Here is a 15933-nt window from a genome sequence, read left to right as displayed (position 1 = left end):
AAAAAAAAAATCCTATTAAATCCAGAGTGGTAGAAATATAGATTGGAGCAATGAAAGAACTGGGACATAGAGGAAGATGCGGAGTAGTTGATGTGTTCATTACTGTTGAGTGGCAGATAGCAGAATAATGAGATGCTGGAGGGTGAAAAGACAGAGGGTGGAGGGATGGGAGGTTGACAAACTGCAGCAGCCCATACAGACTCTTCCAGGTCTATACAAATTTCTTAGCTTTTAATTTTTCAAGTTTGTGGTATATAATGGATTAGGAGACAACTTAGTTACCTATAATCAAAACTGTAACTGAATTATATCATTATTATTTAATACTAGAGGCCCGGTGCACGAATTCATGCATGATTGGGGTCCCTCGGCCTGGCCAGCTGCGTGTGGTTGGCTGTGGGAGCACACTGACCACCAGGGGCAGCTCTTGTGTTGAGCATCTGCCCCCTGGCGGTCAGTGTGTGTCACAGCTACTGGCTGGTCATCTGGTCATCTGGTTGTAACGGCTTCTTAGGCTTTTATATATAGAGATGCTGCCCACTTGATAATAGATACCTTTGGAGACATCTGTGAAGTCCCTCTTTGTTTATTATTTGATAACCTTCTCTCCTAGGAAAATTGTTTTTTTCAGTCATGGGCTAAGCATGGGCTTAAGAACCAATTGGCTCTAGAGACAGTATTACCTTCTTTTTGAAATGTCTCTTCCAGTGGCTAATGCAGCTGCTGTGCTTTCAGAAAAGTACCACAGTCATTTCTCTTTCTGGGATTTGCCTGTGGCCTGCTACTGAGCCATCAGCTGCCATAAGAACTAGTCTTAGGAGAAAATAACTCCATACATTCAAGTCATTACAGATAGACCAAGGTTTTTCTCTCTTTTGGCTAAGAACTCCAAATTTACTAAAGAAGTTTAAAAATCCAAGAAGCATCACAGGCTGTGATATATAACGGACGAAGAGAAATTGAAAGCATCATACTTCACCTTTTATTATGCTAATAGGTAGTCATTTGTGAAGTTTCCAAACTATGTAATACTTCATTGCATTTGGAACTGTCTTAGTTGGGAGAAGAAAATGAAGGCTCAAGAAAGATCTACACTGGCCAGGTTCTGTTTTGCCAGACTTGGGATGCATTTTATTTATTTATTTATTTATTTATTTTTTATTTATTTATTAAAAAATAGGATTATCATTTTAAGAATGTCAAAGCTTGAACATTTTTCTTCTTTCCCCATAAAACATAATTCCCTCCTGCTCTTTCTTATCTTGGTGATTCGTGTACTATCCTCCCAGTTGCTCAAGATAGAAACTTAAGAGTCATCCTCAGTTACTTCCTTCCCACCCCACCGCTGTATCCAGTGTGTCTCTGTCCCAATTTGAATCATCATCTTACCCATCCCAGCATCTTTTCTGATGTCTACATCTTCAACTTGGCCTTTCTCTCAATTCCTATGGAAATGTGTTTGCAATCTTCCTTCCTGTATGTCAATCTGAGCATGTTTCTCCATCACTGGAGGTTCCTTGATGGGGAGTAAAATCCAACCTACTTTGCAATGCCTGCGGAGAGCCCTCCAGGATCTGGCCCTGACGTCGGCATGGCTTTGCCTCCTGCTCTTTTCCTCCTTTCCACCTTGTAATTTCCCAAAACAAGCCTGTTCTCTCAAACTCATTCGCCCTGGCAACCACTGTTTTTTCCGCTGTTGCATTTCCACCAGGCTAAGCCTTACGCCTCTTATTCAACTCTCAAGTTTCCATTGAAACACTGCCTTCTCTATTAAGCCTCTCTTGATTTCCCAGCCAGGATGTCCAAGCCTTTTCTCTCAGGCACCCATTGCATTTGGTACTTACTTGGAGTGTCACAATCTCTGTATGTTATGGATTGCACGCGTTCTTTTTACCAAAGTTTAACTCCTTAAGGACAGGACTATGTTATCATTTTGATCATTCCAAGCCTAGTACTGTATTAGGTACTTAGGAAATTTTGTTTGAATTAATTAACCAGGGGGACATAGTAAATAAAAATAAAATGTATTTTCTGGGGCTTAGTTTATTCCAGTCATAAGCTATGATTCAGAGGTTGGCAAACTACAGCCCACTGGCCAAATTCAGCTTTCCACCTTTTTTTTTGTAAGTGAAGTTTCATTGGAACATTGCCACACCCATTTATGAATTGTCTAGGACTGCTTTCATGCCACAAAGGCAAAAGTGAGTAGTTTTGACAGAGACCACATGGCCTATAAAGCCTGAAATATTTAGTACCTGGCCTTTGATAGAAAGAGGTAGCCAACCCATGCTAAATAGAGATAAGTAGCCCATTGGAGCCCACATTTCTAAATGCTTTGAAGTATAGGTATGTAATTCCATTTTGACACTTCAAATAGTAGTTGGCTCCTTTAGATATCTAAACTTCACATGTAAAAGTCACCGAGTCATCTGAAACTTCCCATTTGTGGGGGGAAGTTAACTCACTGATCTTGTACTTCATGATGCTTTAAGGGTGTGAGTGAAGGGTACAGGGCCTCAATCCCTAACTCCTGACTGACGTGTGCTTAACCCAGTTATTCCAGAAAAAAAAAAGAAAGATCTTCCAAATACTCTGGGCCTGGAAGAATTTTATCCAGTTCACCAAATGGGACTGAAGCCTGCCCACTTTGTCTAGACTTGCTCACTTGCTCCTCTCTCCAGATTCACTCTCACATCCTGCTCCCTGAGCCCCTCCTGAGCTCCTGATAGTTTTCACCATTATCCTCTGATGCCGATTCATACATGTGAAGACAAACAAACAAAAAACCCTCACTTCCTTTAACTCCTGCTCAGACATGGCCTTCTCTGCGGGGTCGTTCTTGGCCACGCTCTCTGAAGCTGTGCCCCCCTGTCCTTTGCTCACACGCATTGCCCCTACCTGGTATTGTGTTCCCTCCCTAGCAGTTATCATTCTTTAATACACTATACCCTTTACTTACTTTGTCTATTTTCTGTCCCTACTGGAGTAGAATATCTCCATTTAAAAATAAATAAATGAATAAATAAATGAAATCCCAAATAAAGAGGGAAAATATCAAAGCTTTAACATAGCGCCATTCACTCTTTGAAATGAATATTCAAAGCAGGAATTTGCTGCCAGTAGGGAACAAAGGTATTTTCATAGTTGCTGGTGCCAGTCTCTCTGTCTCCCTCCTTGACGATGATGATGAGGATGGTGAAGTCTTGTGGGATTCCTAAGTGATCTACACATCCACAGCAAATCCTTGGCAGTGCTTGTGGGGGCCAGCACTGTTCTTTTCTTCTGGAACTTTTCCTGACTGTTGCTGAAAACATAAGCCCCTCTTCAAAGCTGTTGTGCCTCAGTTGACCTATGTAATTCACAGGAAGTCATCTTAAGTAAAGACATCATCTTCAGAGGATTGTGAAGTATTGTTTCATAGGCCATCACTTTCTCAATGTCTGCACCAGAGGTAGAGCCATTCACTCCCAATGGACATCAGAGAGGTGTGTGTGCGCACACAAATGTAGTCAGGATTGTGGGAATCTTTGCTTTGATTCTTTTTTTTAAATTTCAGAATAGGTTTTTATTTCATTCTGGTGTTTTGTTTTTGTTGTTATCCTACTGGAATATCCAAACTCTTGACTCTATGGTATGCCACCATCTTGACCAGAACAGCTTTGATGTGGAGTAATTTATCATCAATGTCTCATGTCTTTAAAAATATGTGCAGTTCTTATTTATCATATATCTATACTTATTGTGACCAAAATATCTCATTAGAGTGCTGTAAATAGAAAGTCAGAAGTTATAATTTAGCACAGAGTTTAAAGGCATAACATTTTTGGCTTGAGTCCTGGTTGGTTCCAAATTTTGTAAGTTTTATGACCTGGAGGAAATTACTTAATCTCCCCACACCTCAATTTCATCTATAATATATTACATTTACATATACTATATATTTCTATAATATTGATATAATGTATAATAAGTATAGACAATGCTGGACTTAATAATAGTTGGACTAAAGATTTTTTGACTTTATGATGGTGCTAAAGTAGAAACCATACTTCACTTTTTATTTTTTATTTATTTTATTTTTTTTAAAATATATTTTATTTATTTTTTACAGAGAGGAAGAGAGAGGGATAGAGAGTTAGAAACATCGACGAGAGAGAAACATCGATCAGCTGCCTCTTGCACACCCCCTACTGGGGATGTGCCCGCAACCAAGGTACATGCCCTTGACCGGAATCGAACCTGGGACCCTTGAGTCCGCAGGCCGACGCTCTATCCACTGAGCCAAACCGGCTTCGGCCATACTTCACTTTTTAAAGAATTTTCTGGGCTTTTTTTTATTTTGTTTTGTTCTTTGTTTTTTATAAAAATACATTTTTATTGATTCCAGAGAGTAAGGGAGAGGGAGAGAGAGAAAGATAGAAACATCAATGATGAGAGAGACTCATTGATTGGCTACCTCCTGCATGCCCCACACTTGGGATCAAGCCTGCAACCCGGGCATGTGCCCTTGACCAGAATAACATAAGGGGTGTCTATCTATGAAGGTCCTGTTTTCATTAACATTGGGTCCTTTTTCAACAATGATAACAGGTGTTATTTGATAAGTAGAGAGGAAGGTCCACAGGGTAACATTTTTTCACACTTATTATAAGGACAAAAGAATTATTTTGATATTCATTAGTTCAGATTGCCATTATGCGCTAGAAAATATTTTAGGACAACAGATGCTTTGACTATGGGAAATTGAGGCAATACAATAGTTCTAATGGTTAAGTTCACACATATTTGTATCTAATTTGTTATCAAACCCCCCCCCTTTTTTATCACCTTCTCCAAGTGTTGGCTGGACAGGGAAGAGAAAGGAATGAGGCGTAAAGCTGTCCATAGTATAACATCTAAACTGGAGATCAGATTCATCATTACACACTGCCAACCCTCACACAACACCCTGTTCCCCCTCACCCTCACATCACTACCCCCCACCCCCAATGCCAAACACAAGCAGAAACAACAACTTCTTTTCCTCTCGCCAGTATGATGAAGTGTTAAGGAAAAAATTCATCTTCAGTCTTCACCTTGTCCTTAACCTCAGTGTCTGGCTGACTATGGAATGGCTGGTCTGGTGCCCAAACTTGTAGACTTCTACATCCCTCCCTTCTTATTTACCTGCCCCCCTCCTTTGCTCTCCCTCCCCATCATCAGAGAACACACAAAATACAAACATGTTTCAATTATAAACAAGCTGGTATTTATTCAAGGAGACAATTTATGTTTTGATCTCCTCAAAATGCCCAATTCTTAACCATTTTTTTTTTGTAGGGAGCCTACACATACTTAAGGTTCTTCTTCTGGTTGTGCCTGGGCATCACTTGTGGAAGAAGAACATCCAGGAACTTCTTCTTGTTCGTTTGTGGGCTCGCTTACTGGAGGTTTTCTTCCCTTCCTGTAGTGAAATACAATTATCCGTCTCTTTCTGCCTTTGTTCTTCGGGTCTTTTCTCTGCTTAAGGACGGAATGGACCAAAGCCATAATCTTCGATACCTAGTTGGGAAACAGTTAAACACAGAAAGGCATTGGTTTAGGGGAAGAAATTGGGAAATGGGTGGGAAAGGGCCTTGTAATAGAATGACCATGGATTGAATGAGGAAGTGTCTGTGCCAAAAAAGCACAAGGCCAGCATCTTGGGTGAGGAATTATTAGGGAGGAGGAAGCATATGAGTAGGGGAGACTGACCTCATCCTTCCCGTGGTCATTGAGTGGGTAAACTGACTTCCAATTCACTGTAGTACTTGAAGTGTCCTCCTCCATCGTTGTGGTTGGAACCTGATTCGTTATCTAAAGTAGTCTAAGATGTCTTCTTCTTAACTTTGGCTTTGTTGTAGCAACAAGCTCTACTCCAAGGCTCCTGGCCTCTATATATACTCTCTAGGACAATGAGGGGCCACACCCTTCAGCTCTGATTGGCCAACAGTCAGTGGTTGCCATGGTGTGGTTTGACATCACAAAGTCTCAGCTTGACCATCCAGGGGCGGGGGGGAGGTGGGAAAGGATGCAGAAGACTCAGATGCTCTGGTTAGAGGAAGGGGAGCTTCCTCAGTACCTCCTAAAAGTGTTCTCAACTGACCTCTCTCTCCTTCGTTTCCTCTATTCAGTTATTGTCCCGCATATGGCAGGGAGGTGGTGTTTCCTCTAAGCCATTTCCCTGCACCCCCATCCCTTCAGTGGTCCATTCCACTGTCCCCCAGATATCACCATTACCTCGTATTTTGTGTGTTTTAATGGATGTTTTATTTTAGAATAGTTTTAGATTTACAGAAAAAGTGTGAAGATAATACCCATATACCCCATACCCAATTTCCCTTATTACTAGTACTTACATTGCTATGGTGCAACTGTAACATGTAGTGAACCATCAGTGAAACAGTGACAGTCAGACCTCATTCTCTAATATCTCCAATATCAAACAATTTGGTTCTAGACCGAGTTGTTCCAGGAAAAACTATACCTACCAGTTGTGGAATAAAACTCCAGTTCTTGACCTGACAACCCTTTCATGCTGATACCTCTACCTGACACAAAGCATCTCTCATGCAACAAACAAAGGAGAGAATGTTTTTGTTGTTGGCAAAATCTGAATAGCACAATTTTAAAACATAAAGAGGCCATCAAGAGCACCAATGAGGTAAGGGCGTGAACATGCTCACAAAACCACAACCACAGGCAGTTGAAGAGGTAGAGACATGGTTGTTGACTGGGATAAATGAAGAGTGGTTGGCCAGTGATAGCATGTGGCAGGCAAGGATACGTGAAAAGTCCTAGATGCTACATCCTGTCCTCTTGAAGGCTGCCCCTGGACGGAGTGGGGAATGGGATTCATTTAAGGCTAGCACGGGGTGCTTCCTTAAATGTAAGAAAACAAGTGTTTCTCTTTACATTAAACAGTACTTTTGACATATACTGTATCTGAGAATGTTAAACCAGGGAATCATGTGTGTGTCTGGAATGGATTCATTCAATTTACATATACACTGAGTGGCCAGAATATTATGATCATTGAACGCATAATAATCTCGCCACTCAGTGTGTGTGTGTGTGTGTGTGTGTGTGTATGTGTGTGTGTGTGTGTGTATGTGTGTGTGTGTATATATATATTAGAGACCAGGTGCATGAATTTGTGCATGGGTGGGGTCCAGCCAGCCTGGCCAGGGTGAGGGGACATGGGTGGTTGGCCGGGCTGCCTGCTGGTGGAACTCCTGGTCGAGGGGACAATTTGCATAATAGCCTTTTATTATATAGAATATACACTGAGTGGCGAGATTATTATGCGTTCAGAGATCATAATAATCTGGCCACTCAGTGTATATCAGATAAGGTCAAATGCGGTAACCACCTCATAAGGTTGGTGGAGGGAATAACTAAAAAGCCCTTGGCACAGTCGCTGGTACACAGTAGGATACCAGTACACATTGACCCTTCTATATCTTAGTGCACATGATGGCAATTAGCAGCAGTTTTTCCTGTTACTGAGATACAAACCAAAAAGTTTCCATGTGACCCAATAAAAGAGAGGAAATTAGGGAACATATGTAATACTTTCAACAATAAAGATTTAAATCCCTAGCTGGTTTGGCTCAGTGGGTAGAGCATTGGCCTAAGGACTGAAGGGTCCCAGGTTCGATTCCCGTCAAGGGCACATGCGTGGGTTTTGGGATTGATCCCCAGTAGGTGCGTGCAGGAGGCAGCCGCTCCATGATTCTCTCTCATCATGGCTGTTTCTATCTCTCTATCCCTCTCCCTTCCTCTCTGAAATCAATAAAAATATATTTTAGAAAAGAAAGATTTAAAAATAAATAAATGAAAGAAAGGCAGGGGACATATGTAATACTTTCAACAATAAAGATTTAACAATAAATAAATAAAGAGCAGATGAGGATGTGGCAGCACCTTCCGCAGCGTTTTCCGTGGCCCGTGTGTGCATCATTGCATGGGACCGGGGGCCCCAGCAGGTGCTCGGCATTTAGATGTTTGCAACTAACTGGGAAAAGCCATGGTTAGCTAAGAGTGGATTTGATTTTAGGCCTCGAGAGGCCATTTTTTCACAAAAGGGTGAAGTTTGCTTGACTTTATTGCTAACAGAGAGGGATGAGACCTGGAGATCTAGGTAGACGGTGTAACTCTTGCTGTTTCTCCCCTGGGTCTGCAGGGTGACTTCACCTGGAACAGCATGTCGGGCCGCAGCGTCCGGCTCCGGTCAGTTCCCATCCAGAGCCTCTCCGAGCTGGAGCGAGCCAGGTTGCAGGAAGTGGCTTTTTATCAGTTGCAGCAGGACTGTGACCTGAGCTGTCAGATCACCATTCCCAAAGGTAAGGCCCCGTCTGTTATTCCATCAGGGACACTGCGAGTCACACATCCGCTCTGCCAAAGCTGCAGGGTGCAAAGTCAGCTCACAGCTGACGTCACACGGGAAGGAAACTGGAGCCTCTTAGTCCGTGGCTGGCATTAGTGTCCCTTTTAAAAGCCACGTTCAAGAGGGGCAATTTACAAGTCAACTAGTATGTTGACTTAAAGGGAAGGTCAACGTGGGGCATTAAAAAGGAAAGCGGTGGCCCGGCCGGCGTAGCTCAGTGGTTGAACATCGACCTGTGGACCAAGAGGTCATGATTCAATTGCCGGTCAGGACACATGCCCGGGTTGCAGGCTCCATCCCCAATCAGGGGCGTGCAGGAGGCAGCCGATCAATGGTTCTCAATTCATTGATGTTTCTATCTCTCTCTCCCTGTCCCTTCCTCTCTGAAATCAATAAAAATATGTTTTTTTTTTAAAAAAGGAAAGCCTTGCATATCTCAACAGTCCACATGGCTTCAGAACAAGCAACTAGAAGTTTCAGAAAGGTCAGCTTAAAGGTTTAAAAGAAAACTCATGTCTATCTCAACATGATTTCAAAATAACCAGTTGAAAAGAATGTTTTAACAATCTATTAAGCTTGTCATCTGACCTTATGCAAACCCCAGATCAGGGATTATGCCAACGTTAACTCATTTTTAGCCAGTCCTTCACTTGGCATGTCTATGTTGGGGTTCACGACTGTGACGCTGGAGCAAGGCCAGGCTTGGTTGTATGATGTCCTTACAAATACAGATCCTGATTCTGTTGAAGATGAAAAAGCATATATTTGAAATCCTCTCATCCATAAAAGTCTGTTTCTGAATGTTTACTATCCTCTAAAAGGGTACTTTACGATTTGTATTAGCGTGGAGCAGAAATGTAATCTGAGGTAGAATGAAAAGCTATGGTGTTATACAAATAGAGTAAAACCCACCATAACAAGCAACATTGGCTGGGTGCCTGAAATTTAAAGGGATAACAAGCATCTAAAAGCTACAAGATTCCTTTGGAGGATTTCAGTGTCTTAAGAAATTCTACTTTGTTTTCTTTTACTGGGGCTTGAGGGGATGAATCATGAATATTTATTTATAAACTAATTCATATCATACACACACACACACAGATATATCTGGCAAAACTTAGTTGTCACAGCTTGGAGAAGGATGCAACTGACATGTACTGGGTAGAAGCCAGGATGCTGTCAAACACCCTACAGTACACAGGACAGTACCCCACAACAAGCACTGTCAGACCCCAAGTGCCCCAGTGGAGTTGTTGAGCAGCCTTGCTATATACACGGGTATGCACTTACAGTCTGTCCATAACCATCATGGCAGCCCTAGCCGGTGTGGCTCAGTAGATACAGCATTGGCCGGCAGACTGAAGGGTCCCGGGTTCGATTCTGGTCAAGGGCACATGCCTGGGTCGTGGGCTCGATCCTCGGTGGGGGGCATGCAGGAGGCAGCTGATCCATGGTTCTCTCTCATCATGGATGCTTCTCTCTCTCTCTCCCTCTCCCTTCCTCTCCGAAATCAATAAAAATATATTTTTAAAAATAACCAAGCTGGCAATATGGCTTTCTTGGCTCATTTATGGCTCAGGATAAGGGCACTGGCTTAAACCTCTTAAAAACAGAATATGAGGATTGTCCCATCCCTCCCTCCAGCTGTGAGCTTGGTCAGTGCACCCCTGCAGTACAAGTCTCCGTTTGGTTGACTAGAAAGAGTAGCACAGAAACACTGAGCCCACAGTTTCTATTGGATGGAGACTCCTAAGGACACATTTAGTCTTTAAGCTGAAATCTGGGACTCTGCTGGAGGTCAGAGTTCAGGAGAAGGAAGAGGTAGATGAGGGCAAGGGGCTGGTGGGACACACGTCTCACTGACTCCCGCCCTGCGCCCTGGGCTTCCTAGGCATGTGCTGCTTGCCACTACAACCACAGCCAGCTCCTTCCAGGAGGAAATCCCTGCCCCTGTTATATCTTTTCATGTTAAGCGAACACAAAGAATCCTCAGCTCAATTAAGAAATAAAGCACTTTGACAACTGATGGCGAATGAGTACTCACCACTGTCAGGAGGGTTATTGCTTCCCCCTAGGGCAGACTCATCCTGCCTCACCTTGCCTTGGTTTGGTTGTAGGCGGAAGTGAGGCCTGCCTTCTCCCCATTAACTCACAAGGTAGCCCAAGTGAGGCGTGAGTCCTAGCTCCCTTTCACAAGCATAGATGTTCTTTCAGTTCCTAAAAAAAAAAAAAGAAAAAGGAAAGGAAAGGAAAGGGAAAAGAAAAGAAAGAAAAGAAAAGAAAAGAAAAGAAAAGAAAAGAAAAGAAAAGAAAAGAAAAGAAAAGAAAAGAAAAAATGTTGTTGGCAAACCCAATTTGTAGTGGAGGGAATGATGACTCTAAAAAGTTATGTGAAACCTACATTGGATGCACACCAGATAAGATATCAGGGAACAAATATTATTTGTAGCTTTATTTTTAAACCCAGTTAATTTGACATTCCTCTTTGTCCCTGCTTTTAAAGAGTCTACTGAATAAATAACCTTTACCAAACAGACAACTTTATAAAATGTGTCTGCTGGAAGTTCTGTCGGCATTGCTCATTTCTGAGACTATGTACTTCACATTCAGGAAAAGATTCGCTCTATCCAGATGCCCAAAAATGTTCATGCTATAGGAGCTATTTTGATAGAAAATGGGAGCTAATGTGTGTGTGTGTGTGTTTGTGGTTTTTAAAAATATTTTTTATTTCAGAGAGGAAGGGAGAGGGAGAGAGAGATAGAAACATTAATAATGAAAGAGAATCATTGATCGGCTGCCTCCTGAAAACCCCCTACTGAGGGTGGAGTTTGCAACCCGGGTATGTGCCATTGACTGGAATCGAACCGGGGACCCTTCAGTCTGCAGGCCGAAGCTCTATCCACTGAGCCAAACCAGCTAGGGCGGGAACTAATATTTTATCAATATTTTCTTATGGAGGAGAAAAGGGGTTGTGTGGTGGGATAGAAATGAACAGACATCACCCAGGATTACTGAGGCTACTGTTTTGCACAAATGATTATAGACATTAAATATTTACCAAGATCCTTCAAATGCATGGAGTATTATGACGGCCGCTTTGATCGGAGGGTGGCCACTTGGTTCCATGCAAACCCCCAAGTGGAGGTTCTAAGTAGGGTCAGATTCACTGTGTGCATTATTTACTCAGGAAAATAAACACAGTGGACCTAGAACCGAAAGAAATGATAGCAAGCCTAATGAGACAATGGGTATAATGAAAATGGAAATATACTAAGCTCACATTTCAGCTCTTCGCCGCTTTAGGATGAGTATAGGGATTTGTTTACGGGTATCTGCTTGAAGAACATCCTCACTCTTTGAGACTGGTGTCTTCAGGGCTCAGATAAATGATATAATATGTTCACCAGCTTCTGGGATTCACCATAGGGAGGAAAAGGAGGTTGAGGAGTTGGGAAATTACTGGGGGGTGATTGCCTAGCATGGACTGCAGGGATGGGATCCAGAGCACGAGTAGGGACTTTGACTTCCTCTCAAGCACATCAGTTATATGGTACAGATGCAAGTGCATGAGAAGAAGATGGGAGAGCGTGTATAATTTCACTCCAGATTGCCTCTCTGTTTTCCGTGAAATAGGAAGCGATTTTACATGCTAGGAGTGAGGATGGACAGGAGGTATTGGAGATTTAAGGACAGAGGAGAGGAAGAGAGAGGAAGCAATGTTGCAGGATTGCAGGGCAGTCCAAAAGGTTCATTTGAGGTTAGTGTCTGGGAATTTAAATGTCAAAATAAGCATCCTGGCAACTAAACACTACTAAAGCAAAATACACCTTTTTGCCATTCAAATTCCCCAGAGCTGGTTAATCAAATCTCTATTAGTCGGGATTTTCTAGTTGAGTTCAATGATAGTAGAGAAGCACCTGGCAGTGGAGAGTGTTGTAGGCAGAATAATGCCCCCCCCCCAACCCCCAATGATGGCCAGGTCCTTGTCCCTGGAACCTGTGAACATGTTACCTCACAGGCCAAAAGGAACTTTGCAGATGTTATCAGTTGAAGTCCCTAAAATAGTGAGACTATCCTGGATTATTTGGGAGGGCCCACACTGATCACGTGGGTACTTAAAAGAAGTGAAACTTTCCCAGCTGTAGTCAGCGAGAGAGATGACTAAATGCAATGTTGCTGTCTTTGAAGATGGAGGAAGGGGCCATAAGCCAAATGAAAGCAGCCTCTAGATACTAGAAAAGGCAAGGAAACAGATTCTCCTAGAGCTTCTAGAAAGGACTGCAACCCTAATGACACCTTGATTTTATCCCAGTGAGACCCATCTCAGACTTCTGACCTCCAGAAATCCTATATAATAAAGAGCTAATATGCAAATGGCCATCATGCCCTCATGCCGTCATGCTGTAATGGCTCAGACACTCAACACTGGGGAGAGAGGAAAGGGGAACAGCCAGGCTGTGCCCCGGGAGAGGGACAAACTTCCCACCCCAAAATCCCGGGTACCAGCGACTACACCTGTGCCTGCAGCCCAGGAGAGGGACAAGCTGCCTGCCCACAGTCCCCTGTGGCTGTGGCTGGCCCGGGCAAAGCCGGCCTGGGTCCTGGGTGCCTGCAGCCGGCCAGAGGGAGGGAAGCCTGGGTCCCGGGTGCCTGCAACTGGCTGGAGATGGGAATCATGGGTCCCGGGTAAAGGGTGAGGCAGAGGTTGTTAGGGGTGATCAGGCCAGCAGGGGAACAGGTAGGGGCAATCAGACCAATAGGGGAGCAGTTAGGGGCTATCAGGCAGGCAGAGGTGGTTAGGGGTGATTAGGCAGGCAGGCAGGCGAGCGGTTAGGGGCCAGCGGTCCCAGATTGCGAGAGGCAGTCAGACATCCCTGAGGGGTCCTGGATTGAAGAGGGTGCAGGCCAGGCTGAGGGACCCACCCACCCCCGTGCATGAATTTTGTGCACCGGGCCTCTAGTATCAGATAATAAACTTGAGTTGCTCATGTAACTAAATTTGTGGTCATTTGTTATAGCAGTGATAGGAAACTAATACAGTGTCCAAGGAAATGATTGTAATCCCAGACCCTGGAATCCAAGTTGGATAAAGAAGAGAAGTTAGAAATAAATGTAAAAGACATATTTTTCTTGAATTAAAAGAATCTATAAAATAAATATGTCAATTATGTCATTAATCATCTTTAAACTGAATGTGATTCCAAAACACATACCAACAGAATTTGTTTTTGTAATATCACTAACTTGATCTAAACATCATCTGGGCAAATAATTCTGTGAGAGTAGGAAGGCAAAAATATGAAAAGGGTCAAATGAAAATTATCTCTATCCATTTGTTAAAATGTCATAAAGCGAAAGCAATTAAAAGAGTATTGTACTGCTTCATAATAGGCAAATCGATGGGAGACAACAGTTCAGAAATGAACTAAAATTGCTGTGAGAACTATGACATGATAAATATTGCATTTCTTGTCAGGGAAATGATGGATTATTATTGTATTTGCAACAGCAAGACAACCATTGCAGAGAAAAGGCTGGATTCTGCCCTTATTCCTTACATCTATGTAAATTGATATGGAAGAAAGATTTGAAGATTTAAAAAGTGAAACTATAAATGCACCAAAGCCAAACATAGCTGGATATTTAAATATTTTTACATTGGGAAATTCATCATCCAGAAAACATAGAGTGATACATTTTACTATATTAGAAAAAAAAAGAATCATCTTTGTTGCCAACAAATAAATCAATAAATAGAAATGTACAGCACATGTGACAAACTAAAGGCTAACTTCTCTACTATAAAAAGCTTTGTTACAAGTTAATATGAGAAAAAATAATTAAAATATAGACAAATTACAGGCAGCTCACAGAAAAAGATATGCAATTGATTTATGAATATTTGAAAAGATGCCCACCCTCATATTCATTAGATAAATGCAAGCTAAACAACAAGGGAATATTTTATTTTATATTAGACTGACTTCAAAAGTGGGACAATATACTTTACTAGTAACCCGATGCATAAAATTCATGCATGGGTGGTGTACCTCAGCCCGGCCTGCACTCTCTCCAATCTGGGGCCCCTTAGAGGATGTCCGACTGCTGGTTTAGGCCTGATCACAGGGATCGGGCCTAAACCAGCAGTCAGACATCCCTCTCACAATCTGGGACTGCTGGCTCCTAACTGCTCACCTGCCTGCCTGCCTGATTGCCCCTAACCACTCTGCCTGCTGGCCTGATCACCCTCAACTGCCCCCTCTGCCAGCCTGCTCACCCCCAACTGGCCCCCCACTGCCAGCCTGCTTGCCCCCAACTGGCCCCCCCTGCCAGCCTGCTCACTTCCAACTGCTCTCCCCCCCCCCCCCGCTAGCCTGATCACCCCCAACTTCCCTCCCCTCCTGGCCTGATTGCCCCTAATCGCCTCTGCCTCAGCCCCGCCACCATGGCTTTGTCTGGAAGGACGTCCAGAAGGTCTCCCGGAAGGTCTCCCAGTCTAATTAGCATACTACCCTTCTATTAGTATAGATGGGAAAACAGACACTCATATACTTGTGGCAGCAACAAGGCAATTTGGCAGCATATAACTTTTAAGTGGCCCAACAATTCTACTAGTAAAAATGTATCTCACAGATACATATTTGTATTAATTGAGTTAGGCTAACCACTTTGTGCCTTAACAGTATAATCATTTCTTTCTTACTCAGGCACCATCCAGAACAGGTTGGCCATGGGGGGTCAGGAGAGTAGACCCTGCTCTTCGCAGTTATTCAGGGACCTAGGCTTCTCACATCTTGTGGCTCCTCCCTCCTCTATTACATTCAGCCAGGAGACACACCAACTCAAAACTAATAACATTTCCATAAACCTTACAAGATGACTGATGAGGTTGATATGTTACTCCTGCTAAACTTAAGATAGTTTGAAAAGGGATTTTTGAAGATGCTACAGAGAATCTAGATACAGTTTTAGTGGTTGAAATCAGGAGGCCTTTTGGTGGGAGGGGTCATATCTAACAATAGAGTGTCTCTTAGGCAACCATGGAATGTTTCTGCCTGGTCAAAGGCCACTCTTGGCATAGGCTCTTGGATCAGTCTTTCTATTCTTTGAGTGGCCTGGTCTTCAACAGTGGGACTGAGAAACAAATGCGGAGAACATGGTCAAGAAATTGAGCAGCACCTAATGGCTCGTATGAACTTTTCATTTATTCAAAATGCATGAATAGAGCACTATTATGTATCAGGTAGCATGTTTAGGCTCAAGTACTATTACTTTGATAGCATTTTAATACAAATGGTCTAAGGCAGGGGCTAACAAACTGGCCTACTGGCCAAAGCCAGGTCCCATTTGTCTTTGTAAGTAGAGTTTTGATTAACTACAGCCACACTCATCCATTTACATGTTGTCTGTGGCTGCTTTCACTCGACAATGGTAGAGGTTAAGTGTTGTGACAGCGCATATGTCTCACAGAGTCTCAGATGTTGAGAATCTGGCCCTTTATAGGAAACATTTTCTGACCTCTGGTC

The 15933-nt window shown here is 42.9% G+C and overlaps 1 protein-coding gene across 2 annotated transcripts in view; it reads left to right on the top strand.

The window, feature by feature from the left end:
• The window catches only part of ARHGAP6 (Rho GTPase activating protein 6), a 529598-nt gene that overhangs the window by 399109 nt on the left and 114556 nt on the right, over positions 1-15933 (top strand). For both annotated transcript variants that reach the window (XM_054720322.1, XM_028132776.2), the window contains exon 2: positions 8204-8363. In XM_054720322.1, the coding sequence (XP_054576297.1) occupies positions 8204-8363 (160 nt within the window). The remainder of the gene's footprint in view (positions 1-8203; positions 8364-15933) is intronic.

This window comes from Eptesicus fuscus, chromosome 1 (assembly GCF_027574615.1).
Source record: "Eptesicus fuscus isolate TK198812 chromosome 1, DD_ASM_mEF_20220401, whole genome shotgun sequence".
Classification (NCBI taxonomy): domain Eukaryota; kingdom Metazoa; phylum Chordata; class Mammalia; order Chiroptera; family Vespertilionidae; genus Eptesicus; species Eptesicus fuscus.
Note: the sequence above shows the minus strand (reverse complement) of the source record. Positions and strands in the feature narration are given on the sequence as shown.